This window comes from Salvelinus namaycush, unplaced genomic scaffold (assembly GCF_016432855.1).
Source record: "Salvelinus namaycush isolate Seneca unplaced genomic scaffold, SaNama_1.0 Scaffold520, whole genome shotgun sequence".
In the NCBI taxonomy this organism is placed as follows: Eukaryota; Metazoa; Chordata; class Actinopteri; order Salmoniformes; family Salmonidae; genus Salvelinus; species Salvelinus namaycush.
The window spans coordinates 22,375-50,241 of NW_024061221.1; the positions used below are offsets into that span (position 1 = coordinate 22,375).

At 43.6% G+C, this 27,867-nt stretch overlaps 1 protein-coding gene across 1 annotated transcript in view; it reads right to left on the bottom strand.

Annotated features, from left to right (window-relative positions):
* The window catches only part of LOC120041739 (TBC1 domain family member 23-like), a gene marked incomplete at its 3' end in the record, with an annotated part of 43,246 nt that extends 20,671 nt beyond the window's left edge, over positions 1-22,575 (bottom strand). The window contains exon 1 of the mRNA XM_038986600.1: positions 22,538-22,575. Within this exon, the coding sequence (XP_038842528.1) occupies positions 22,538-22,575 (38 nt within the window). The remainder of the gene's footprint in view (positions 1-22,537) is intronic.
* Between the last annotated feature and the right edge of the window lie 5,292 nt (positions 22,576-27,867).

Below are 27,867 nucleotides of genomic sequence, written 5' to 3' on the forward strand. Positions count from 1 at the left end.
TAGTAGTTTAGACAGACCTCTGGTGGCATGTCTTGTGGGGTATGGATGGGTGTCTGAGCTGTGTGTTAGTAGTTTAGACAGACCTCTGGTGACATGTCTTGTGGGGTATGGATGGGTGTCTGAGCTGTGTGTTAGTAGTTTAGACAGACCTCTGGTGGCATGTCTTGTGGGGTATGAATGGGTGTCTGAGCTGTGTGTTAGTAGTTTAGACAGACCTCTGGTGACATGTCTTGTGGGGTATGGATGGGTGTCTGAGCTGTGTGTTAGTAGTTTAGACAGACCTCTGGTGACATGTCTTGTGGGGTATGGATGGGTGTCTGAGCTGTGTGTTAGTAGTTTAGACAGACCTCTGGTGGCATGTCTTGTGGGGTATGGATGGGTGTCTGAGCTGTGTGTTAGTAGTTTAAACAGACCTCTGGTGACATGTCTTGTGGGGTATGGATGGGTGTCTGAGCTGTGTGTTAGTAGTTTAGACAGACCTCTGGTGGCATGTCTTGTGGGGTATGGATGGGTGTCTGAGCTGTGTGTTAGTAGTTTAGACAGACCTCTGGTGACATGTCTTGTGGGGTATGGATGGGTGTCTGAGCTGTGTGTTAGTTTAGACAGACCTCTGGTGGCATGTCTTGTGGGGTATGGATGGGTGTCTGAGCTGTGTGTTATTAGTTTAGACAGACCTCTGGTGACATGTCTTGTGGGGTATGGATGGGTGTCTGAGCTGTGTGTTAGTAGTTTAGACAGACCTCTGGTGGCATGTCTTGTGGGGTATGAATGGGTGTCTGAGCTGTGTGTTATTAGTTTAAACAGACCTCTGGTGACATGTCTTGTGGGGTATGGATGGGTGTCTGAGCTGTGTGTTAGTAGTTTAGACAGACCTCTGGTGACATGTCTTGTGGGGTATGGATGGGTGTCTGAGCTGTGTGTTAGTAGTTTAGACAGACCTCTGGTGGCATGTCTTGTAGGGTATGGATGGGTGTCTGAGCTGTGTGTTATTAGTTTAGACAGACCTCTGGTGACATGTCTTGTAGGGTATGGATGGGTGTCTGAGCTGTGTGTTAGTAGTTTAGACAGACCTCTGGTGACATGTCTTGTAGGGTATGAATGGGTGTCTGAGCTGTGTGTTAGTAGTTTAGACAGACCTCTGGTGGCATGTCTTGTGGGGTATGAATGGGTGTCTGAGCTGTGTGTTAGTAGTTTAGACAGACCTCTGGTGACATGTCTTGTAGGGTATGAATGGGTGTCTGAGCTGTGTGTTAGTAGTTTAGACAGACCTCTGGTGACATGTCTTGTGGGGTATGGATGGGTGTCTGAGCTGTGTGTTAGTAGTTTAGACAGACCTCTGGTGACATGTCTTGTAGGGTATGAATGGGTGTCTGAGCTGTGTGTTAGTAGTTTAGACAGACCTCTGGTGACATGTCTTGTGGGGTATGGATGGGTGTCTGAGCTGTGTGTTAGTAGTTTAAACAGACCTCTGGTGACATGTCTTGTGGGGTATGGATGGGTGTCTGAGCTGTGTGTTAGTAGTTTAGACAGACCTCTGGTGACATGTCTTGTGGGGTATGGATGGGTGTCTGAGCTGTGTGTTAGTAGTTTAGACAGACCTCTGGTGGCATGTCTTGTGGGGTATGGATGGGTGTCTGAGCTGTGTGTTAGTAGTTTAGACAGACCTCTGGTGGCATGTCTTGTGGGGTATGGATGGGTGTCTGAGCTGTGTGTTAGTAGTTTAGACAGACCTCTGGTGGCATGTCTTGTGGGGTATGAATGGGTGTCTGAGCTGTGTGTTAGTAGTTTAGACAGACCTCTGGTGACATGTCTTGTGGGGTATGGATGGGTGTCTGAGCTGTGTGTTAGTAGTTTAGACAGACCTCTGGTGGCATGTCTTGTGGGGTATGGATGGGTGTCTGAGCTGTGTGTTAGTAGTTTAGACAGACCTCTGGTGACATGTCTTGTGGGGTATGGATGGGTGTCTGAGCTGTGTGTTAGTAGTTTAGACAGACCTCTGGTGACATGTCTTGTGGGGTATGGATGGGTGTCTGAGCTGTGTGTTAGTAGTTTAAACAGACCTCTGGTGACATGTCTTGTGGGGTATGGATGGGTGTCTGAGCTGTGTGTTAGTAGTTTAGACAGACCTCTGGTGGCATGTCTTGTGGGGTATGGATGGGTGTCTGAGCTGTGTGTTATTAGTTTAGACAGACCTCTGGTGACATGTCTTGTGGGGTATGGATGGGTGTCTGAGCTGTGTGTTAGTAGTTTAGACAGACCTCTGGTGACATGTCTTGTGGGGTATGGATGGGTGTCTGAGCTGTGTGTTAGTAGTTTAGACAGACCTCTGGTGACATGTCTTGTGGGGTATGGATGGGTGTCTGAGCTGTGTGTTAGTAGTTTAGACAGACCTCTGGTGACATGTCTTGTGGGGTATGGATGGGTGTCTGAGCTGTGTGTTATTAGTTTAGACAGACCTCTGGTGACATGTCTTGTAGGGTATGTATGGGTGTCTGAGCTGTGTGTTAGTAGTTTAGACAGACCTCTGGTGACATGTCTTGTGGGGTATGGATGGGTGTCTGAGCTGTGTGTTAGTAGTTTAGACAGACCTCTGGTGACATGTCTTGTGGGGTATGGATGGGTGTCTGAGCTGTGTGTTATTAGTTTAAACAGACCTCTGGTGACATGTCTTGTAGGGTATGGATGGGTGTCTGAGCTGTGTGTTAGTAGTTTAGACAGACCTCTGGTGACATGTCTTGTAGGGTATGGATGGGTGTCTGAGCTGTGTGTTAGTAGTTTAGACAGACCTCTGGTGACATGTCTTGTGGGGTATGGATGGGTGTCTGAGCTGTGTGTTAGTAGTTTAGACAGACCTCTGGTGACATGTCTTGTGGGGTATGGATGGGTGTCTGAGCTGTGTGTTAGTAGTTTAGACAGACCTCTGGTGACATGTCTTGTGGGGTATGGATGGGTGTCTGAGCTGTGTGTTAGTAGTTTAGACAGACCTCTGGTGACATGTCTTGTGGGGTATGGATGGGTGTCTGAGCTGTGTGTTATTAGTTTAAACAGACCTCTGGTGACATGTCTTGTAGGGTATGGATGGGTGTCTGAGCTGTGTGTTATTAGTTTAGACAGACCTCTGGTGACATGTCTTGTAGGGTATGGATGGGTGTCTGAGCTGTGTGTTAGTAGTTTAGACAGACCTCTGGTGACATGTCTTGTGGGGTATGGATGGGTGTCTGAGCTGTGTGTTAGTAGTTTAGACAGACCTCTGGTGGCATGTCTTGTGGGGTATGGATGGGTGTCTGAGCTGTGTGTTAGTAGTTTAGACAGACCTCTGGTGTCTTGTAGGGTATGAATGGGTGTCTGAGCTGTGTGTTAGTAGTTTAGACAGACCTCTGGTGACATGTCTTGTGGGGTATGGATGGGTGTCTGAGCTGTGTGTTAGTTTAGACAGACCTCTGGTGGCATGTCTTGTGGGGTATGGATGGGTGTCTGAGCTGTGTGTTATTAGTTTAAACAGACCTCTGGTGACATGTCTTGTGGGGTATGGATGGGTGTCTGAGCTGTGTGTTAGTAGTTTAGACAGACCTCTGGTGGCATGTCTTGTGGGGTATGGATGGATGTCTGAGCTGTGTGTTATTAGTTTAGACAGACCTCTGGTGACATGTCTTGTGGGGTATGGATGGGTGTCTGAGCTGTGTGTTATTAGTTTAGACAGACCTCTGGTGGCATGTCTTGTAGGGTATGGATGGGTGTCTGAGCTGTGTGTTAGTAGTTTAGACAGACCTCTGGTGACATGTCTTGTGGGGTATGGATGGGTGTCTGAGCTGTGTGTTATTAGTTTAGACAGACCTCTGGTGGCATGTCTTGTGGGGTATGGATGGGTGTCTGAGCTGTGTGTTATTAGTTTAGACAGACCTCTGGTGGCATGTCTTGTAGGGTATGGATGGGTGTCTGAGCTGTGTGTTAGTAGTTTAGACAGACCTCTGGTGACATGTCTTGTGGGGTATGGATGGGTGTCTGAGCTGTGTGTTAGTAGTTTAGACAGACCTCTGGTGGCATGTCTTGTGGGGTATGGATGGGTGTCTGAGCTGTGTGTTAGTAGTTTAGACAGACCTCTGGTGACATGTCTTGTGGGGTATGGATGGGTGTCTGAGCTGTGTGTTAGTAGTTTAAACAGACCTCTGGTGACATGTCTTGTGGGGTATGGATGGGTGTCTGAGCTGTGTGTTAGTAGTTTAAACAGACCTCTGGTGACATGTCTTGTGGGGTATGGATGGGTGTCTGAGCTGTGTGTTAGTAGTTTAAACAGACCTCTGGTGACATGTCTTGTGGGGTATGGATGGGTGTCTGAGCTGTGTGTTAGTAGTTTAAACAGACCTCTGGTGACATGTCTTGTGGGGTATGGATGGGTGTCTGAGCTGTGTGTTAGTAGTTTAAACAGACCTCTGGTGACATGTCTTGTGGGGTATGGATGGGTGTCTGAGCTGTGTGTTAGTAGTTTAGACAGACCTCTGGTGACATGTCTTGTGGGGTATGGATGGGTGTCTGAGCTGTGTGTTAGTAGTTTAGACAGACCTCTGGTGACATGTCTTGTAGGGTATGGATGGGTGTCTGAGCTGTGTGTTAGTAGTTTAGACAGACCTCTGGTGGCATGTCTTGTGGGGTATGGATGGGTGTCTGAGCTGTGTGTTAGTAGTTTAGACAGACCTCTGGTGGCATGTCTTGTAGGGTATGGATGGGTGTCTGAGCTGTGTGTTATTAGTTTAGACAGACCTCTGGTGGCATGTCTTGTGGGGTATGGATGGGTGTCTGAGCTGTATGTTAATAGTTTAGACAGACCTCTGGTGACATGTCTTGTAGGGTATGGATGGGTGTCTGAGCTGTATGTTAATAGTTTAGACAGACCTCTGGTGGCATGTCTTGTAGGGTATGGATGGGGGCCCGAGCTGTGAGCCAGTAGTTCAAACAGACAGCTCGGTGCATTCAACATGTCAACACTTTTTACAAAAACAAGTAGTGATGAAGTCAATCTCTCCTCCAGTTTGAGCCAAGAGAGATTGACATGCATGTTATTAATATTAGCTCTCTGTGTACATCCAAGGGCCAGCAGTGCTGCTCTGTTCTGAGCCAATTGCAATTTTCCTAAGTCCCTCTTTGTGGCACCTGACCACTTGACTGAACAGTAGTCCAGATGTGACAAAACTAGGGCCTGTAGGACATGCCTTGTTGATAGTGTTGTTCAGAAGGTAGAAACTAGGGCCTGTAGGACCTGCCTTATTGATAGTGTTGTTAAGAAGGTAGAAACTAGGGCCTGTAGGACCTGCCTTGTTGATAGTGCTGTTAAGAAGGTAGAAACTAGGGCCTGTAGGACCTGCCTTATTGATAGTGTTGTTAAGAAGGTAGAAACTAGGGCCTGTAGGACCTGCCTTATTGATAGTGCTGTTAAGAAGGTAGAAACTAGGGCCTGTAGGACCTGCCTTGTTGATAGTGCTGTTAAGAAGGTAGAAACTAGGGCCTGTAGGACCTGCCTTGTTGATAGTGTTGTTAAGAAGGTAGAAACTAGGGCCTGTAGGACCTGCCTTGTTGATAGTGTTGTTAAGAAGTTAGAAACTAGGGCCTGTAGGACCTGCCTTGTTGATAGTGTTGTTAAGAAGGTAGAAACTAGGGCCTGTAGGACCTGCCTTGTTGATAGTGTTGTTAAGAAGGTAGAAACTAGGGCCTGTAGGACCTGCCTTGTTGATAGTGTTGTTAAGAAGGCAGAAACTAGGGCCTGTAGGACCTGCCTTAGTGATAGTGTTGTTAAGAAGGCAGAAACTAGGGCCTGTAGGACCTGCCTTGTTGATAGTGTTGTTAAGAAGGTAGAAACTAGAGCCTGTAGGACCTGCCTTAGTGATAGTGTTGTTAAGAAGGTAGAAACTAGGGCCTGTAGGACCTGCCTTGTTGATAGTGTTGTTAAGAAGGTAGAAACTAGGGCCTGTAGGACCTGCCTTGTTGATAGTGTTGTTAAGAAGGTAGAAACTAGGGCCTGTAGGACCTGCCTTGTTGATAGTGTTGTTAAGAAGGTAGAAACTAGGGCCTGTAGGACCTGCCTTGTTGATAGTGTTGTTAAGAAGGCAGAAACTAGGGCCTGTAGGACCTGCCTTGTTGATAGTGTTGTTAAGAAGGTAGAAACTAGGGCCTGTAGGACCTGCCTTGTTGATAGTGTTGTTAAGAAGGTAGAGACTAGGGCCTGTAGGACCTGCCTTGTTGATAGTGTTGTTAAGAAGGTAGAAACTAGGGCCTGTAGGACCTGCCTTGTTGATAGTGTTGTTAAGAAGGTAGAAACTAGGGCCTGTAGGACCTGCCTTGTTGATAGTGTTGTTAAGAAGGTAGAAACTAGGGCCTGTAGGACCTGCCTTGTTGATAGTGTTGTTAAGAAGGTAGAAACTAGGGCCTGTATGACCTGCCTTGTTGATAGTGTTGTTAAGGTAGAGACTAGGGCCTGTAGGACCTGCCTTGTTGATAGTGTTGTTAAGAAGGTAGAAACTAGGGCCTGTAGGACCTGCCTTGTTGATAGTGTTGTTAAGAAGGTAGAAACTAGGGCCTGTAGGACCTGCCTTGTTGATAGTGTTGTTAAGAAGGTAGAAACTAGGGCCTGTAGGACCTGCCTTGTTGATAGTGTTGTTAAGAAGGTAGAAACTAGGGCCTGTAGGACCTGCCTTGTTGATAGTGTTGTTAAGAAGGTAGAAACTAGGGCCTGTAGGACCTGCCTTGTTGATAGTGTTGTTAAGAAGGTAGAAACTAGGGCCTGTAGGACCTGCCTTGTTGATAGTGTTGTTAAGAAGGTAGAAACTAGGGCCTGTAGGACCTGCCTTGTTGATAGTGTTGTTAAGAAGGTAGAAACTAGGGCCTGTAGGACCTGCCTTGTTGATAGTGTTGTTAAGAAGGTAGAAACTAGGGCCTGTAGGACCTGCCTTGTTGATAGTGTTGTTAAGAAGGTAGAAACTAGGGCCTTTAGGACCTGCCTTGTTGATAGTGTTGTTAAGAAGGTAGAAACTAGGGCCTGTAGGACCTGCCTTGTTGATAGTGTTGTTAAGAAGGTAGAAACTAGGGCCTTTAGGACCTGCCTTGTTGATAGTGTTGTTAAGAAGGTAGAAACTAGGGCCTTTAGGACCTGCCTTGTTGATAGTGTTGTTCAGAAGGTAGAGACTAGGGCCTGTAGGACCTGCCTTGTTGATAGTGTTGTTAAGAAGGTAGAAACTAGGGCCTTTAGGACCTGCCTTGTTGATAGTGTTGTTAAGAAGGTAGAAACTAGGGCCTTTAGGACCTGCCTTGTTGATAGTGTTGTTAAGAAGGTAGAAACTAGGGCCTGTAGGACCTGCCTTGTTGATAGTGTTGTTAAGAAGGTAGAAACTAGGGCCTGTAGGACCTGCCTTGTTGATAGTGCTGTTAAGGTAGAAACTAGGGCCTGTAGGACCTGCCTTGTTGATAGTGCTGTTAAGAAGGTAGAAACTAGGGCCTGTAGGACCTGCCTTGTTGATAGTGTTGTTAAGAAGGTAGAAACTAGGGCCTGTAGGACCTGCCTTGTTGATAGTGTTGTTAAGAAGGTAGAAACTAGTGCCTTTAGGACCTGCCTTGTTGATAGTGTTGTTAAGAAGGCAGAGCAGCGCTTTATTATGGACAGACTTCTCCCCATCTTAGCTACTTTTGTATCAATATGTTTTGACCATGACAGTTTACAATCCAGGGTTACTCCAAGCAGTTTAGTCATCTCAACTTGATAAATTTCCACATTATTCATTACGAGATCTAGTTGAGGTTTAGGGTTTAGTGAATGATTTGTACCAAATACAATGATTTTAGTTTTGGAAATATTTAGGACTAACTTATTCCTTGCCACCCACTGAAACTAACTGCAGCTCTTTGTTAAGTGTTGCAGTCATTTCAGTCGCTGTAGTATCTGACATGTATAGTGTTGAGTCATCCTCATACATAGAAACTCTGGCTTTACTCAAAGCCAGTGGCATGTCATTAGTAAAGATTGAAAAAGTTAGGGGCCTAAACAGAAACGCTGGGGAATTCCTGATTCTAACTGGATTATGTTGGAGAGGCTTCCATTAAACAACAACTTCTGTGTTCTGTTAGACAAGTAACTTCTTATCCACATCATAGGAGGGGGTGTAAAGCCATAACAGATACGTTTTTCAATTAGCAGACTATGATCGATAATGTCAAAAGCTGCACTGAAGACAGCCCCACAATCTTTTTATCATCAATTTCTCTCAGCCAATCATCAGTAATTTGTGTAAGTGCTGTTCTTGTTGAATGTCCTTCCCTATAAGCTGAAAGTCTGTTAGCATTGTATCTGGTCTAGAGGTCGACCGATTAATCGGGGCCGATTTCAAGTTTTCATAACAATCGGAAATCGGTATTTTTGGGCGCCGATTTTTTTTTACACCTTTATTTAATCTTTATTTAACTCGGCAAGTCAGTTAAGAACACATTCTTATTTTCAATGACAGGCTAGGAACGTTCTGCCTCGACAGATTTTTAACCTTGTCAGCTCGGGGGATCCAATCTTGCAACCTTACAGTTAACTAGTCCAATGCTCTAACACCTGATTACATTGCACTCCACGAGGAGCCTGCCTGTTAGCGAATGCAGTAAGCTAAGGTAAGTTGCTAGCTAGCATTAAACTTATCTTATAAAAAACAATCAATCAATGACTGTCATTGCTCCAATGTGTACACATTTGTACAATGTGTACAAACATCAATGTCTTTCTTAAAATCAATACACAAGTATATATTTTTAAACCTGCATATTTAGCTAAAAGAAATCCAGGTTAGCAGGCAATATTAACCAGGTGAAATTGTGTCATTTCTCTTGCGTTCATTGCACGCAGAGTCAGGGTATATGCAACGTCTGGCTCTTTGCGAACTAATTATGACATAACATTGAAGGTTGTGCAATGTAACAGGAATATTTAGACTCATGGATGCCACCCGTTAGATAAAATACGGAACGGAATAAACGTTTTGTTTTCGAGGTGATAGTTTCCGGATTAGTCAAAGGTATATGGTTTAGAGAGAAATAGTCGACGCGTTATAATTCCTGTAATAACTTGCGGCTGAACTTGAAAGGGGTTCCGTTGTTATTTTACCGTTCATGTCTTCCGTAGAGAATGTCTTGATCTACTTCAAATAAGGTCTGTGTTTCGTGCAGGCTAAAACCGCCTCGACGTTTTGATACCCGTGTAAATCTCACTAGGATAAGGTAACGTTTGTCAACATATTTTCATAAATCCACTCTACAAAAAAAATGATCTTCGCTTATATTTAGCCAATATTGATCAGAGTTACCTTGTCCTATGGATATCTACACAGTTATAAAATTGGCACGGTGGTGTAAGCCTACACGAAACACAGACCTTATTTTAAGTGAATCTAAAAATATCCTATGGAATAAATGAAGGAACCGCTTTTCAGATTTTGCTAGGTGTCATGGGAATTATGACTCGCACTTTGGTCGTCAATTCTTACCATGCCCATTATTAAAATAGGATTTCCTGCATATAGAAATTAAAGTTTTTGTTTTCAACATTCATCACAGGTAACTTAAACTCTATTTTTATTCAAACAGTTGAGAGTATCTGTCTCCTAAGCAGACTCTTCAGTATCATTGTCACTTCAGAGCTGTGTGTGTATTTATGTATTATATTAAGTTAAAATAAGTGGTCATTGTTCATTCAGTATTGTTGCAATTGTCATTATTACAAAAATGTGTGTGTGTGTGTATGAGTATGATATATATATATAAAACATTTTTTATATATAAAATCGGCCGATTAATCGGTATCAGCTTTTTTTGTCCTCCAATAATCGGTATCGGCGTTGAAAAATCATAATCGGTCGACCTCTAATCTGGTCAAACACCATTTTTTCCAGAATTTTACTAAGGGTTGGTAACAGGCTGATTGGTCAGCTAATTGAGCCAGTAAAGGGGACTTTACTATTCTTAGGTAGCGGAATGACTCTAGCTTCCCTCCAGGCCTGAGGGTACACGCTCTCTAGTAGGCTTAAATTGAAGATGTGGCAAATAGAATATCGTCCGCTATTATCCTCAGTCATTTTCCATCCAGATTGTCAGACCCCGGTGGCTTGACATTGTTAAGAGAACAATTATTATTTTCTCACCTCTTCCATCCTCACTTTACGGAACTCCAAATTAAAATGCTTGTCTTTCATAAATTGGTCAGATATACTTGGATGTGTGCTGTCAGCGTTTGTTGCTGGGATGTCATGCCTAAATTTGCTAATCTTGCCAATGAAAAAAATAATTAAAGTAGTTGGAAATATCAGTGGGTTTTGTGATGAATGAGACATCTGATTCAATGAATGATGGAGCCAAGTTGGCTTTTTACCCAGAATTGAATTTAAGGTGTGTAATTTAAGGTGTGTAATTTAAGGTGTGTAATTTAAGGTGTGTAATTTAAGGTGTGTAATTTAAGGTGTGTAATTTAAGGTGTGTAATTTAAGGTGTGTAATTTAAGGTGTGTAATTTAAGGTGTGTAATTTAAGGTGTGTAATTTAAGGTGCTCCAAAACGGTTTACTATCATTCATCTATGTTTCATAGTATAGTTTAGTTTAGTCACATGACTTCTTAATTTGCTGTACATTTGCCAATCAGTTGTGCAGCCAGACTTACCATACCTTTTGCCTCATTCCTCTCAACCATACAATTTTTCAATTCCTCATCAATCCACAGGGATTTAACAGTTTTTACAGTCATTTTCTTAATGGGTGCGTGCTTATTAGTAACTGGGATAAGGAATTTCATAAATATGTCAAGTACAGTGTCTGGTTGCTCCTCATTACACACCAACACATTCTTTACATCATCAACATATGAATCACTACAACAGCTCTAAAGAAGCAGATTGCTCTACAGAGCAAGAGGAGAGCAGACCATTTTAGAAACAAGAAGGCAATATAGCCTGCTGTTTCTATTCTGCTGTATAGTACTGTGCACTGAGGAAGGGACTGAGACTAAAGCCACTGCTTCTTGTCACAGCATACTTCTCAGTCATTTTACTTTTCAATACAGCTATAGCAGAAGAAGTAAACCAATTACATGGAAAATATATTCTCAAACATCGTAGTAATTAAATCATCTTTCGTTTCTCAGATATATTCTGCAAATGTAATCCTAGCTTGAAACTTATTTTTTTGTTTTCCTTCATTTTTGATTTACTCATTTTTGATTATTATATATAAATATATATTTTTTTTGTAGGCTGAATAATAATAATAATAGTAATAATATTAATAAAAATAATATGAATATAATATGAATAATAATCATAATAATATTGCTCCATCCATCTGCCCAGAGGAGAAATAGCAGTATCTTTTCCCCCTCTCCAATCCACCACAAAGCAGGATGAGCAGTGACATGGAGGTCATTGTTAACCTGCCTGCTGCCCAGGGACTCCGCTCTTCTGTTACATAAAGCAGACAGACAGACACACAGACAGACAGACGCTAGGAAACCTGGGAAATGGGCAGATGGGAAATACAAACACTGCATAATATGTGTAAGTAAACATTAGCACAAAGCTTAGGTACTGTACAGTAGATCTAACCCTAGGTACTGTACAGTAGACCTAACCCTAGAGACTGTACAGTAGATCAAACCCTAGAGACTGTACAGTAGATCAAACCCTAGAGACTGTACAGTAGATCTAACCCTAGGTACTGTACAGTAGATCTAACCCTAGAGACTGTACAGTAGATCAAACCCTAGATACTGTACAGTAGATCAAACCCTAGAGACTGTACAGTAGATCAAACCCTAGAGACTGTACAGTAGATCAAACCCTAGAGACTGTACAGTAGATCAAACCCTAGAGACTGTACAGTAGATCAAACCCTAGAGACTGTACAGTAGATCAAACCCTAGAGACTGTACAGTAGATCAAACCCTAGAGACTGTACAGTAGATCTAACCCTAGAGACTGTACAGTAGATATGGTATTGAACGCTTCATGCTACCGACGTGAGTGCTACGAGGCAGTAATCATTTAGGCAGGTTACCTTTACTTCCTTCGGCACAGGGACTATATGGTGGTCTGTTTGAAACATGTAGGTATACAGACTCAGTCAGGGAGAGGTTGAAAATGTCAGTGAAAACACTTGCCAGTTGGTCAGCGCATGCTTTGAGTATATGTCCATCTGGCCCCGCAGCTTTGTGAATTTTGACCTGTTTAAAGGTCTTGCTCACATCGGCTACGGAGAGCGTGATCACACAGTCGTCCGGAACAGCTGGTGCTCTCATACATAGTTCAGTGTTGCTTGCCTCGAAGCGAGCATGAAAGGCATTTAGCTCATCTGGTAGGCTCGCGTCACTGGGCAGCTCGCGGCTGGGTTTCCCTTTGTAGTCCGTAATAGCTTTCAAGCCCTGCCACATCCGACGAGCGTCAGAGCGGTGTAGTAGGATTCAATCTTAATCCTGTATTGCCGCTTTGCTTGTTTGATGGTTCGTCTGAGGGCATAGCGGGATTTCTTATAAGCGTGGTCCTTGAAAGTGGCAGCTCTATCCTTTAACTCAATGCGGATGTTGCCTGTAATCCATGGCTTCTGGTTGGGGTACGGTCAATGTGGGGACGACGTCGTCAATGCACTTATTGATGAAAAAGATGACTGAGGTAGTGTACTCATCAAAGACATTTGATGAATCCCGGAAAATATTCCAGTTTGTTCTAGCAAAACAGTCCTGTAGCGTAGCATCCGCGTCATCTGACCACTACCGTATTGAGCGAGTCACTACTTCCTGCTTTAGTTTTTGCTTGAAAGCAGTAATCATGAGGATAGAATTATGGTTAGATTTGCCAAATGGAATTGAATCACAGCCTACTTCGCAGAACGGGTGATTTAACAAGCGTATTCACGAAAAAAGCACTGTCGTTGCACCAATGTGTACCTAACCATAAACATCAACGCCTTTCTTAAAATCAATACACAAGTATATATTTCTAAACCTGCATATTTAGTTAATATTGCCTGCTAACATGAATTTCTTTTAACTAGGGAAATTGTGTCACTTATCGTTCTGTGCAACAGAGTCAGGGTATATGCAGCAGTTTGGGCCGCCTGGCTCGTTGCGAACTGTGTGAAGACCATTTCTTCCTAACAAAGACCGTAATAAATTTGCCAGAATTTTACATAATTATGACATAACATGAAATATTGCTGTTACATTGCACAACCTTCAGACTTATGGCTGCCACCCGTTAGATAAAATATGGAACGGTTCCGTATTTCATTGAAAGAATAAACATTTTGTTTTCGAAATGATACGTCATTAATATGGTCAAATCCAGAAACTAACGCTCGTATTTCTGTGTGTTATTATATTATAATTAAGTCTATGATTTGATAGAGCAGTCTGACTAAGCGGTGGTAGGCAGCAGCAGGCTCTTAAGCATTCATTCAAACAGCACTTTCGTGCATTTGCCAGCAGCTCTTCGCTGTGCTTCAAGCATTGCGCTGTTTATGACTTCAAGCCTATCAACTCCTGAGATTAGGCTGGCAATACTAAAGTGCCTATAAGAACATCCAATAGTCAAAGGTATATGAAATACAAATCGTATAGGGAGAAATAGTCCTATAATTCCTATAACTACAACCTAAAACTTCTTACCTGGGAATATTGAAGACTCATGTTAAAAAGAACCACCAGCTTTCATATGTTCTCATGTTCTGAGCAAGGAACTTAAACGTTAGCTTTCTTACATGGCACATATTGCACTTTTACTTTCTTCTCCAACACTTTGTTTTTGCAATATTTAAACCAAATTGAACAGGTTTCATTATTTATTTGAAGCTAAATTGATTTTATTGATGTATTATATTAAGTTAAAATAAGTGTTCATTCAGTATTGTTGTAATTGTCATTATTACAAAAAAACAAAAACAAAAATCGTCCCATTAATCGGAATCGGCTTTTTTGGTCCTCCAATAATCGGTATCGGCATTGAAAAATCATAAATCGGTCAACCTCTACAACAGACACAACCAGTCCTCGTGACTCCCTCCCTGTAACAACAGACACAACCAGTCCTCGTGATTCCCTCCCTGTAACAACAGACACAACCAGTCCTCGTGATTCCCTCCCTGTTACAACAGACACAACCAGTCCTTGTGGTTCCCTCCCCATTACAACAGACACAACCAGTCCTCGTGACTCCCTCCCTGTTACAACAGACACAACCAGTCCTCGTGATTCCCTCTCTGTTACAACAGACACAACCAGTCCTCGTGATTCCCTCTCTGTTACAACAGACACAACCAGTCCTCGTGACTCCCTCCCTGTAACAACAGACACAAACAGTCCTCGTGATTCCCTCTCTGTTACAACAGACACAACCAGTCCTCGTGATTCCCTCCCTGTAACAACAGACACAACCAGTCCTCGTGACTCCCTCCCTGTAACAACAGACACAACCAGTCCTCGTGACTCCCTCCCTGTTACAACAGACACAACCAGTCCTCGTGACTCCCTCCCTGTTACAACAGACACAACCAGTCCTCGTGATTCCCTCCCTGTAACAACAGACACAACCAGTCCTCGTGATTCCCTCTCTGTTACAACAGACACAACCAGTCCTCGTGATTCCCTCTCTGTTACAACAGACACAACCAGTCCTCGTGATTCCCTCTCTGTTACAACAGACACAACCAGTCCTCGTGATTCCCTCCCTGTAACAACAGACACAACCAGTCCTCGTGATTCCCTCCCTGTAACAACAGACACAACCAGTCCTCGTGACTCCCTCCCTGTAACAAGACACAACCAGTCCTCGTGATTCCCTCCCTGTAACAACAGACACAACCAGTCCTCGTGACTCCCTCCCTGTAACAACAGACACAACCAGTCCTCGTGACTCCCTCCCTGTTAGACACAACCAGTCCTCGTGACTCCCTCCCTGTAACAACAGACACAACCCTTCCTTATTAGCAGTGACTTCCTGCCGGATAGACTGTGTCTCTGTTCTCACTGCTCATGAGCAGTGTCTTTGTTACCACATAAATAATGACCAGAAGGAAGGATACTGAAATTAATGGATTAACCAGGGCTCATTCTATGTGAAAGGTAGCCCAAGAAGTTCATCTTAAGGAGTCTACCGTTACTTCCTAAGGTCCAAGGACCTTATACGCTCTTTTCAGAGGTAGACTGGCTCTGGCACACAAAACAGACAAATTCTCCATCTAAACGTGAATGAATTCTCAATTGTGATACGATTCTAGAAACATAAGGCCCTTTAATTTCATATCAAAATAATTTCACAATGCTAAATATACACTTACTGTACACCAGTGGAGGTCAGTGCCATTTAACATTAGGGAGGAAGACGTTTTATTTTCATGGGCATGGCCTTATATTATTACAGAATATTGGATGACTGTCATTCATATTCAAATCAAATCTGATTGTATTAGTCACATGCTAAACAACAGGTGTAGACTAACAGTGAAAAACTGATTTACGGGCCCTTCCCAACAATGCAGAGATACAAAATAGAAAAATTATAGAAAAAGTAAAACGTGTAATAATAAAAGCAATAATTCATCCACAATGAGTAACGTTAACTTGGCTATATACACGGCTACCAGTACAAAGTCGATGTGCAGGGGTATGGGGTAATAACATGGCTATATACATGGGGTACCAGTACAGAGTCGATGTGCAGGGGTATGGGGTAATAACATGGCTATATACATGGGGTACCAGTACAGAGTCGATGTGCAGGGGTATGGGGTAATAACATGGTTATATACACGGCTACCAGTACAAAGTCGATGTGCAGGGGTATGGGGTAATAACATGGCTATATACATGGGGTACCAGTACAGAGTCGATGTGCAGGGGTATGGGGTAATAACATGGCTATATACATGGGGTACCAGTACAGAGTCGATGTGCAGGGGTATGGGGTAATAACATGGCTATATACATGGGGTACCAGTACAGAGTCGATGTGCAGGGGTATGGGGTAATAACATGGTTATATACACGGCTACCAGTACAAAGTCGATGTGCAGGGGTATGGGGTAATAACATGGCTATATACATGGGATACCAGTACAGAGTCGATGTGCAGGGGTAATAACTTGGCTATATACATGGGGTACCAGTACAAAGTCGATGTGCAGGGGTATGGGGTAATAACATGGCTATATACACGGCTACCAGTACAGAGTCGATGTGCAGGGGTATGGGGTAATAACATGGCTATATACACGGGGTACCAGTACAGAGTCGATGTGCAGGGGTATGGGGTAATAACATGGCTATATACACGGGGTACCAGTACAGAGTCGATGTGCAGGGGTAATAACTTGGCTATATAGTTGTCATTTACAACTGTGACCTGGCCAAGATAAAGCAAAGCGGTTCGACACATATAACAACACAGAGTTACACATGGAATAAACAATAAACAAGCCAATAACACAATAAACAAGTCAATAACACAATAGAGAAAAAGAAAGTCTATATAAAGTGTGTGCAAAAGGCATGAGGAGGTAGGCAATAAATAGACCATAGTAAGAAAGTAATTACAATTTAGCAGTTTAACACTGGAGTGATAAATGAGCAGATGATGATGTGCAAGTAGAGATACTGGGGTGCAAAAGAGCAGAAAATAAATAAAAACAATATGGGGATGAGGTAGGTAGATTGGATGGTCTATTTACAGATGGGCTATGTACAGCCCGAGCGATCAGTAAGCTGCTCAGATAGCTGATGTTTAAAGTTGGTGAGGGAAATAAAAGTCTCCAGCTTCAGTGATTTTTATATACATGGGGTACCAGTACCGAGTCCATGTGCAGGGGTATGGGGTAATAACATGGCTATATACATGGGGTACCAGTACCGAGTCCATGTGCAGGGGTATGGGGTAATAACATGGCTATATACACGGGGTACCAGTACCGAGTCCATGTGCAGGGGTATGGGGTAATAACATGGCTATATACACGGGGTACCAGTACCGAGTCCATGTGCAGGGGTATGGGGTAATAACATGGTTATATACACGGGGTACCAGTACCGAGTCCATGTGCAGGGGTATGTGGTAATAACATGGCTATATACACGGGGTACCAGTACCGAGTCCATGTGCAGGGGTATGGGGTAATAACATGGTTATATACACGGGGTACCAGTACCGAGTCCATGTGCAGGGGTATGGGGTAATAACATGGTTATATACACGGGGTACCAGTACCGAGTCCATGTGCAGGGGTATGGGGTAATAACATGGTTATATACACGGGGTACCAGTACCGAGTCCATGTGCAGGGGTATGGGGTAATAACATGGTTATATACATGGGGTACCAGTACCGAGTCCATGTGCAGGGGTATGGGGTAATAACATGGTTATATACATGGGGTACCAGTACCGAGTCCATGTGCAGGGGTATGGGGTAATAACATGGTTATATACATGGGGTACCAGTACCGAGTCCATGTGCAGGGGTATGGGGTAATAACATGGTTATATACATGGGGTACCAGTACCGAGTCCATGTGCAGGGGTATGGGGTAATAACATGGTTATATACATGGGGTACCAGTACCGAGTCCATGTGCAGGGGTATGGGGTAATAACATGGTTATATACATGGGGTACCAGTGCCGAGTCCATGTGCAGGGGTATGGGGTAATAACATGGTTATATACATGGGGTACCAGTACCGAGTCCATGTGCAGGGGTATGGGGTAATAACATGGCTATATACACGGGGTACCAGTACCGAGTCCATGTGCAGGGGTATGGGGTAATAACATGGCTATATACACGGGGTACCAGTACCGAGTCCATGTGCAGGGGTATGGGGTAATAACATGGCTATATACACGGGGTACCAGTACCGAGTCCATGTGCAGGGGTATGGGGTAATAACATGGCTATATACACGGGGTACCAGTACTGAGTCCATGTGCAGGGGTATGGGGTAATAACATGGTTATATACATGGGGTACCAGTACCGAGTCCATGTGCAGGGGTATGGGGTAATAACATGGTTATATACACGGGGTACCAGTACCGAGTCCATGTGCAGGGGTATGGGGTAATAACATGGCTATATACACGGGGTACCAGTACCGAGTCCATGTGCAGGGGTATGGGGTAATTGAGCTCAATGTAACAGTTCATATCAGTGATCAGTTTAGGCTAATACATGATACTCAAATTTGCCCTATACCAATCTTGAGGTTGCTACAACCTAGTCTACGAATGAAAGATTATAACATAGCACAGGTCCAGAGACTAGTTGAAGTAATCAAGTTGACAGTGACACATTCAATACCACCTTGCACACTCATACCTGCATCTTGCTGATCTGAGGTGTAATCATTAGAGCAAGTGTTAGAACAAGTGTTTCTTTTGGACACATTCTGGCAGGTCCATCCCCGTTTCGTTTGCTTTCATTTAACAAACGTTTTGCAACAGAATCGGCAGAATAAGTACACCCCTGATCATAGCAGCCACATACAGCATTATCACTTTGCGTGTTGTATAATTCCTTCTCACATCTATGCGCTCTCCTCTGCTCACCTTTTCCCTTTGCTTGTGCACAGCACAAAAGTTGTCTGTGACCAGGTGCAAAAAGCCTCTACTAGCCAAACCTTTGTACCATAACTGCTAACCGCTACACAGCGTACAACGTTGTCACCATATTAACGTTATACTCAACAAACTAGAACTAAGGCGTTAGTAAACCCACAATCCAATCCTGTGTACAATCATGCAGTAGTGTACAGGAAGCAGTTCAGCAGTTATGCCGGCGGGCGTGTCCTCCGGCTACACCATGGTGCTACCCCAGAGAATGCTTGAGGCAACTATTTTTTGGTTGATAACTACGTTTCCAAAACCGTACCGCAAGCAATGCATGTTGGGTGTTGAGTGTTGGGCTCTTAACTAAAGTCCCCTGTGGAGAAGATACCTCCATCAATAGGCGCTCACGGTAGTTAGCGTCTATCAATGGGGGAAATGAATGGCATCATTTGCCTGCAGTATGCTGGTTGACACATATACAGAGCCTGTTGGAATGTTCTTCACTTTACTATAATGACAAGGAACACATTTAGCAGAAAGTCTTTCCACTATCCCGATTCCTGACCAAGCTGATGAAGGCCATTGTTCAGGTAAGGGCTGAGCAGTACACCATATTTTAATATATACCGTTATTGATTCAAGAAACGGTTTTAGTTTTTACTTTACCTTCTATAACAGTATTTTAATGTTTGGTTTGTTAAATGTCATATAGTTTTTATAGTTTACTTCCGTTTGCTACTTGAGTCATCTCTCCCCCTCTCCTCCTGCATGCTGCTAACCACACTAAGCCCCGCTTCACTCAAGGAGAGAGCAGTCGACCACAGAGTCAGGAGCACTTTCTTGCCTTCACTCTGCATGGTCAGATGGATGCAACAATGTTGGTGACATGCTGCTTTCCACAAGCGTTCTATAATCACACTATTAGTTTGAGTATCTTACTGTCTCCAAACTACTGTCATCTAGTTTATTTTCTTAGCAAGGTGTTGCAAAACATAAATCGTGTTAATGCTAATCGCTAGTTAGCTGGTAAGCTAGCTTGCTAAATGTACGTAGCTAGTTAGCTAATACTGCCTGGTACCAGTGCAGGCCTAGATAAGCATTTTTGTACAACAATATCTTATCAGAGAGGAATAGGTAAGCATGAATATGTTGGTTAGCTAGCTAGCTATATGACATAAGAAAACATGTAATGTAACATAATTAGGATCACCTGGAAACACTGACCAACACTTTGGTTCCTACCGTAAAAAAGTATTTCTCACTGGCTTATTCATTCGTTGTCATGTCAAACAACAATGTACTCAAGGTGCTTCTCCCACTACATTCCAACTATAGAATTATAATCACTATATTTCCATGATTCCAACAATTCACTAGTCCTAGATGGTTTGCCCATACCATGCTGCGTGGTACAATGTGAAAATGATAAGTGCAGGGAATGCAGAAATGTATGAAAATGCAGATTTTCTTTTTGCTTTGATTTGGATTGAACAGTATAAATGTAGAAAGGCCCATTGAAATCCCTATAATTGATGTTTGATCCAGCCTGGGACCATGAGATACTCAGAAAGCATACCTAGAACATTATTTAAACACATAAAATACTGTCATACCGTCAAAAATATCATGAAATGATATTTGATCCATATCGCCCTGCATAAAAATGTGATTTGACTGCTGTTTAGCTGGATCAGGAACAGCTCAACAGGCATAAAACACTCCCCAGTATCTGTGCGTTACATGCTGACCAGACCGCACGGTGATGTTGTCCACCCACACCAGACGCGATCAGGACACGCAGGTTGATGTTGTCCACCCACACCAGACGCGATCAGGACACGCAGGTTGAAATATCAAAACGAACTCTGAACCAACTATATTCATTTGGGGACCGGTTGAAACACATTAAACATTCATGGACATTTAGCTAGCTAGTCCTGTGATATAAACATTGGGTTGTTATTTTACCTGAAATGCACAAGGTCCTCTACTCTGACAATTAATCCACAGATAAAAGGGTAAACCGAGTTTGTTTCAAGTAATCGCTCCTCCTTCAGGCTTCTTCTTCTTCTTTGGACTTTATATGGCGGTTGACAACCAACTTTAAGCTGTATTACAACCACCAACTGGACTGGAGTGTGGACCTCAGTTCATCTTTCAATCACCCACGTGGGTATATGCTCCTAAAAACCAATGAGGAGATGGGAGAGGAAGGACTTGCAGCGCATCAAGCATCACAAATAGAACCGAGTTCTATTTTAGCGCCTGGCTATGCAGACGAGCACGAGCAGTGTGGGTGCAATGATTGAATAACATGCATGGGTACATTTATTTTCCGACGTGAGCGGTGTGGTCAGCATGTTAGAGATGTCGACGATAAGTATGACGTGTCTGATCTCCAACGCCGCATTCAAAACAATCGGGAACTCTGAAAAATACGAGGACAAATCATGACATCAGTGATCTTCAGGTTAGGAATTCAGAGCTCTAGAAAGAGGACCGAGTTGAATTTCTCCCCCAGTCGGGCTCGTTTCTCCCCGAGTTCCCAGTTGTTTTGAACGTGGCGCAACGCAGAGGAAGCTCCAATTCAAAATCAATTGGACAGTTCTGCATGCATTATAATGTAGAAATACATTCGTTATTCACCAAATATGGAGTGTCACTGAGCAACCATCTTCATTTAGAACCCATTACGGCGGGAATGTACTTCCAAAAAAAGGTATAAAGTAACCGAAAAAACGAACTATTTTGGCACCTCCGATTACTGCCAGACTTCACTCATTACTGCCACCCACAGAGGTCGGAAGTCTACAACAGGTCAATACATTGGAGGTCCTTAAGAGGCATTGTTTCGGTTATTTGTATATTTTTTTAACTAACTAGGCAAGTCAGTTAAGAACAATTCTTATTTACAATGATGGCCTACCCCGGCCAAATCCGGAAAATGCTGGGCCAATTGTGCGCCGCCCAATCACGGCTGGATGTGATACAGCCTGGATTCGAACCAGGGACTGTAGTGACGCCTCTTGCACTGAGATGCAGTGCCTTAGACCACTGCGCCACTCGGAAGCCCAAAATGTATACCTTTTTTGGAAGTACACACCAGCCGTGATGGGAGTAAATTAAGATAGTTGCTCAGAGCTGTCTAATGGGAGTTTGAATCGGAACTTCGTGGGCGTTAGAGACCAGACACGTCATACACATTCAGCGTCGACATCTCTAGCTGCTTTCAAGTCAACTAGAAACTCGGAAATAACCGAGGTCAAATCATGACGTCGGTGATCTTCAGGTTGGAATGTCATAGCTCTATAAAGATGCCCGAGTTTCCGACGTCACGTTCAAAACAAATTTTCCCAGTCGGAGCTCGTTTTTTCCCCTAGTTCCCAGTTGTTTTAAACGCACTAAAATCGGAGATTTCCGAGTTCCCAGTTGTTTTGAACGCGGCATAACGCACAGATACTGGGGCAGCCAGAACCTCACAGCCATTAGGACAACTTTGATGATAGAGGATGAGTTGCTACTGTTGACAATAGAAAAAGAAAGCTAAGCCACAACCTCTCGAGTCTACAGCTAGCTAGCTAACGTTAGCAATATTTACACATCAAAATCCTAAACAATACCAGCAGTGTCGCTCAGGAATGACAACACTAATTGTTGTTGTAGCTAGCTAGCATTGCAAACAATGGTTTTCGAATTGCCTAGCTACTTTTTGTGAAAGTCTACCTAGGCTAACTAACGTTAGCTGGTCTGTTTCAGAGTAGAGCATCGCTCGATCTCCGGCTAGTAGCTAATCGATATAGTCCAAAACCATCATCACCCCAGAACGGCAACGTACTTTCCCAGATGTAACGTAGATAACAAATATTGTTTTATATTATGAAAATACTGATTCAACTGATGTTATAAGTATCTCTGACAACAGTGATAATTATATTTAATCTTACCAGCTGCCTTCAAGAACTTCCTCCACTGCATCCGCCATTGCTGTATTGACGTCAACGTCAAAATTGCCGTCCAGAAGAGCATGGAGAGGATTCGATTAATGCCCAGGACCTTCCCAGGGTTAGCGTTGGTCGCGTTCGTCTTGGAACCGGGCTGCCTCCGGGCAATGAGCCAGTCTGCCAGGGTCCCCGTTTTGGCAGGCGGCGAAGTCGCGTTTAAACAAAAGTGATGTAGGTTAAGTATGTAGAGTAATGAGTCGGATTCTGTGTTTTCACATGTAAAATTATTGCTTTTGATAAGCATGCTTTATCTACCTTTATCAGACAATGAAAACAAAACTATATTTTAATGAAAATATATGTATGTTTCTGAGCGATGCATCATGCTGCGTTTTTGACAACATGACCCAGCAGCGCACTGTTCGATTTGAGAAGGCTCTCCTCCCTCACCGCTTCTGACGATTCACGCCATAGCCCGGTACACCACAGTTCAGCTTAATCGAATTCCCTCATTGTGTCGCGACGGGTGAGAAGGCCACTTGTTGCCTCATTCTTATAATATATATTTTTATTTTGTATTATTTATTTATTTTTCTTATTATACCTCAGGGGTTGCCTCCCTTTATCTCTAAAATTACTATTAATTAAATGATGACCCTTTTATAACAACACAGTTAGTATAGCCTCTCTTGGACATTCTCTCGGAGAAAATATAAAACATAACTGGTCATTTGGTCACAAACACACAGAAACCGGCAGAAAGACACAGACAGACAGACGCAATTCTGCAGTCTAAACACTTTTCCCGCAACCCCCCTTACCCAAAACACTTGTAAATATTGAACTATAAATTATGCCTTCCTGTATTATACTTATGCTAAAATGTTTTTTATATTCTACTGAGCTATTTACTTTATGTTCATATTAAATATTTTATTATTTATTGTAGTTGTTGCATTGTCAAGAAGGAACCTGCAAGTAAGCATTTCGTTGGATGGTGTATACCATGTGTATTTAGGATTTTATTTGGATCCCCATTAACTGTTGCAAAAGCAGCAGCTACTCTTCCTGGGATCCACACAAAACATGAAACATAATACAGAATTACATAATACAGAACTTCAATAGACAAGAACAGCTCAAGGACAGAACTAAATACATTTCAAATAAATATAGGAATACAAAAGGTTCTGTGCAGACAAAACACTCCGAAAAAATATTAGTTTAAATAGACATACAAGTTATCTAGGTCAGATAGGGGAGTGGTCTTGTGAGGTATTGTTTTGTTTTTTAATGCTGATTTTGCTGTTTTCTTGGGTAATTTGAGATGGAAGGGTTTTCCATGTAACCATGGCTCTATACAATACTGTGCGCTGCCTTAAATTGGTTTTGGACTTGGGGACTGTGAAGAGACCCCTGGTGGCATGTCAGAACTATGTTATTTGATTATACAGATTATATAATTATACAATTTTCATTCAAGTAATATTTCTCATAAAACAAAAAGTGATGCAGTCAATCTTTCTTCTACTTTAAGCCGAGTGAGACTGGAATGCATCTTTAACAGCGCCTCTTCAACCTCAGGAGGCTGAAGAAATTTGGTCCTATGATTGAGTGTAGTCTGGCCTCTAACCCTATTACAGGGGCTGAGTCACTGGCTTACTGGTGCTCTTTCATGCCGTCCCTAGGAGGGGTGTGTCACTTGAGTGGGTTGAGTCACTGACGTGATCTTCCTGTCCTGGTTGGCGCCCCCCCCTTGGGTTCGTGCCATGGGGGAGATCTTTGTGGGCTATACTCGGCCTTGTCTCAGGGTAGTAAGTTGGTGGTTTGAAGATATCCCTCTAGTGGTGTGGGGGCTGTGCTTTAGCAAAGTGGGTGGGGTTATATCCTGCCTGTTTGGCCCTGTCCGGGGTATCGTCGGACAGAGCCACAGTGTCTCCCAACCCCTCCTGTCTCAGCCTCCAGTATTTATGCTGCAGTAGTTTATGTGCCGGGGGGCTAGGGTCAGTCTGTTATATCTGGAGTATTTCTCCTGTCTTATCCGGTGTCCTGTGTGAATTTTAAGTATGCTCCCTCTAATTCTCTCTCTCTCCTTCTCTCTCTCTTCTCTCAGAGGACCTGAGCCCTAGGACCATGCCTCAGGACTACCTGGCCTGATGACTCCTTGCTGTACCCAGTCCATCTGGTCGTGCTGCTGCTCTAGTTTCAACTGTTCTGCCTGCGGCTATTTTTTTATTTCCCCTTTATTTAACCAGGTAGGCCAGTTGAGAACAAGTTCTCATTTACAACTGAGACCTGGCCAAGATAAAGCAAAGCAGTGCAACACAAACAACAACACAGAGTTACACATGGAATGAACAAGCGTACAGTCAATAATACAATATAAAAAATTAAATTATATACAATGGAACCCTGACCTGTTCACTGGACGTGCTACCTTGTCCCGGACCTGCTGTTTTCGACTCTCTCTCTCTACCACATTTAACATTTACATTTAAGTCATTTAGCAGACGCTCTTATCCAGAGCGACTTACAAATTGGTGCATTCAACTTATGATATCCAGTGGAACAACCACTTTACAATAGTGCATCTAACTCTTTTAAGGGGGGGGGTTAGAAGGATTACTTTATCCTATCCTAGGTATTCCTTAAAGAGGTGGGGTTTCAGGTGTCTCCGGAAGGTGGTGATTGACTCCGCTGACCTGGCGTCGTGAGGGAGTTTGTTCCACCATTGGGGTGCCAGAGCAGCGAACAGTTTTGACTGGGCTGAGCAGGAACTGTACTTCCTCAGAGGTAGGGAGGCGAGCAGGCCAGAGGTGGATGAACGCAGTGCCCTTGTTTGGGTGTAGGGCCTGATCAGAGCCTGAAGGTACGGAGGTGCCGTTCCCCTCACAGCTCCGTAGGCAAGCACCATGGTCTTGTAGCGGATGCGAGCTTCAACTGGAAGCCAGTGGAGAGAGCGGAGGAGCGGGGTGACGTGAGAGAACTTGGGAAGGTTGAACACCAGACGGGCTGCGGCGTTCTGGATGAGTTGTAGGGGTTTAATGGCACAGGCAGGGAGCCCAGCCAACAGCGAGTTGCAGTAGTCCAGACGGGAGATGACAAGTGCCTGGATTAGGACCTGCGCCGCTTCCTGTGTGAGGCAGGGTCGTACTCTGCGAATGTTGTAGAGCATGAACCTACAGGAACGGGTCACCGCCTTGATGTTAGTTGAGAACGACAGGGTGTTGTCCAGGATCACGCCAAGGTTCTTAGCACTCTGGGAGGAGAACACAATGGAGTTGTCCTGCACACCTGCTCTCTCTAACTCTGAATGATCGGCTATGAAAAACCAACTGACATTTACTCCTGAGGTGCTGACCTGTTGCACCCTCTACAACCACTGTGATTATTATTATTTGACCCTGCTGGTCATCTATGAACATTTGAACATCTTGGCCATGTACTGTTATAATCTCCACATGGCACAGCCAGAAGAGGAATGGCCACCCCTCAGAGCCTGGTTCCACTCTAGGTTTCTTCCTAGGTTCCTCCCTTCTACAAAGTTTTTTCCTAGCCACTGTGTTTCTACACCTGCATTGCTTGCTGTTTGGGGTTTTAGGCTGGGTTTCTGTATCGCACTTTGTGACATCGGCTGATGTAAAAATGGCTTCATAAATACATTTGATTGATTGATACTAGATTGTGTGTATTCGGTTTTGTTGTGGAATTTGTTAGATATTAGGTTTTGTTGTGGAGTTGTTAGATATTATCTGTTTGATACTGCTGCACTGTTGTGTCTAGAAGCATTTCACTACACTCACAATATCATCTGCTAACCATGTGTATGTGACCATTAACATCTGCTAACCATGTGACCAATAACATCTGCTAACCATGTGACCATTAACATCTGCTAACCATGTGTATGTGACCATTAACATCTGCTAACCATGTGACCAATAACATCTGCTAACCATGTGACCATTAACATCTGCTAACCATGTGCATGTGACCAATAACATCTGCTAACCATGTGACCATTAACATCTGCTAACCATGTGTATGTGACCAATAACATCTGCTAACCATGTGACCAATAACATCTGCTAACCATGTGACCAATAACATCTGCTAACCATGTGTTTGTGACTAATAACATCTGCTAACCATGTGCATGTGACCAATAACATCTGCTAACCATGTGACCAATAACATCTGCTAACCATGTGACCAATAACATCTGCTAACCATGTGTTTGTGACCATTAACATCTGCTAACCATGTGACCAATAACATCTGCTAACCATGTGACCATTAACATCTGCTAACCATGTGACCATTAACATCTGCTAACCATGTGACCATTAACATCTGCTAACCATGTGTATGTGACCATTAACATCTGATTTTGTTGATATGATGCTAGACCTCTTAACCGTGAAGGGCCAGACCGTGCTGCTCTGTTCTGGACCAGCTGCCGCTAAACTAGATCCTTCTTGCAGCTCCTGACCATAGAACCAGAGGTTGCAGGATTTTTTATTTTTTTTGTAAGTAGAGCATCACAAACAGACCTCTCCCCATCTTTACAACAATTTAATCAATATCTCCCACTTCCTGGAAATTGGAGCAGAACTGTGGCTTCTAATGGATTTAGCGGCTGATACTGTCACCATTCCTGCTGCCCAACCATGGACGCCCGTCACCCGTCAAATGGAGGGAAGTGGCTAGTGGGGCTTCTTTGGCATTAGGGAAGGCCCGACCAAAATCCATTTGTCGAACAGCTTCGCCATCCTGGCTTCAGAGGTTCCAGCGTCATCGTCCCCTATCCTGACTTCTTCCCAGGGGGATTCTACTCTGGATTCTGCCTTGGACTCGGATCACCGGACCTCGAGGGTTTCTGACGCACCGGCTACTCAGTCAGCCACAATGGGTTTTGCGGCCGGACCTCCTCTGCCATCTCACCAGCCGTTATAAATCGGCAGCTCTATGGTGAGAAACATCTCGGTTCCCAGGGCAACAACCTTGTGCTATCCTGGGGCTCAGGTTACAGGATATTACTAGGCTGCTTCATACCGTTTTACGCCAGAACACGGGGGCTGTCACTGTTGTAATCCATGTGGAATCTAATGACATTAGGGTGGCTAACTTGGAATGGCTGAAACTGGATTTAATGGCAGGAAGAGATTCAGTAGGTTACTGGCGCTACACGACTGGCTACAGGTCTACTGTAGCTCTGTTGGAGTTACTTTTGTGGATAACTTTGACACCTTTTGGAAAAAGAAGATATTCTACAGAGAAGATGGGGTCCATCCAAATAATCTTGGGTCCTGAACCCTGTCCTCGCATTTCAA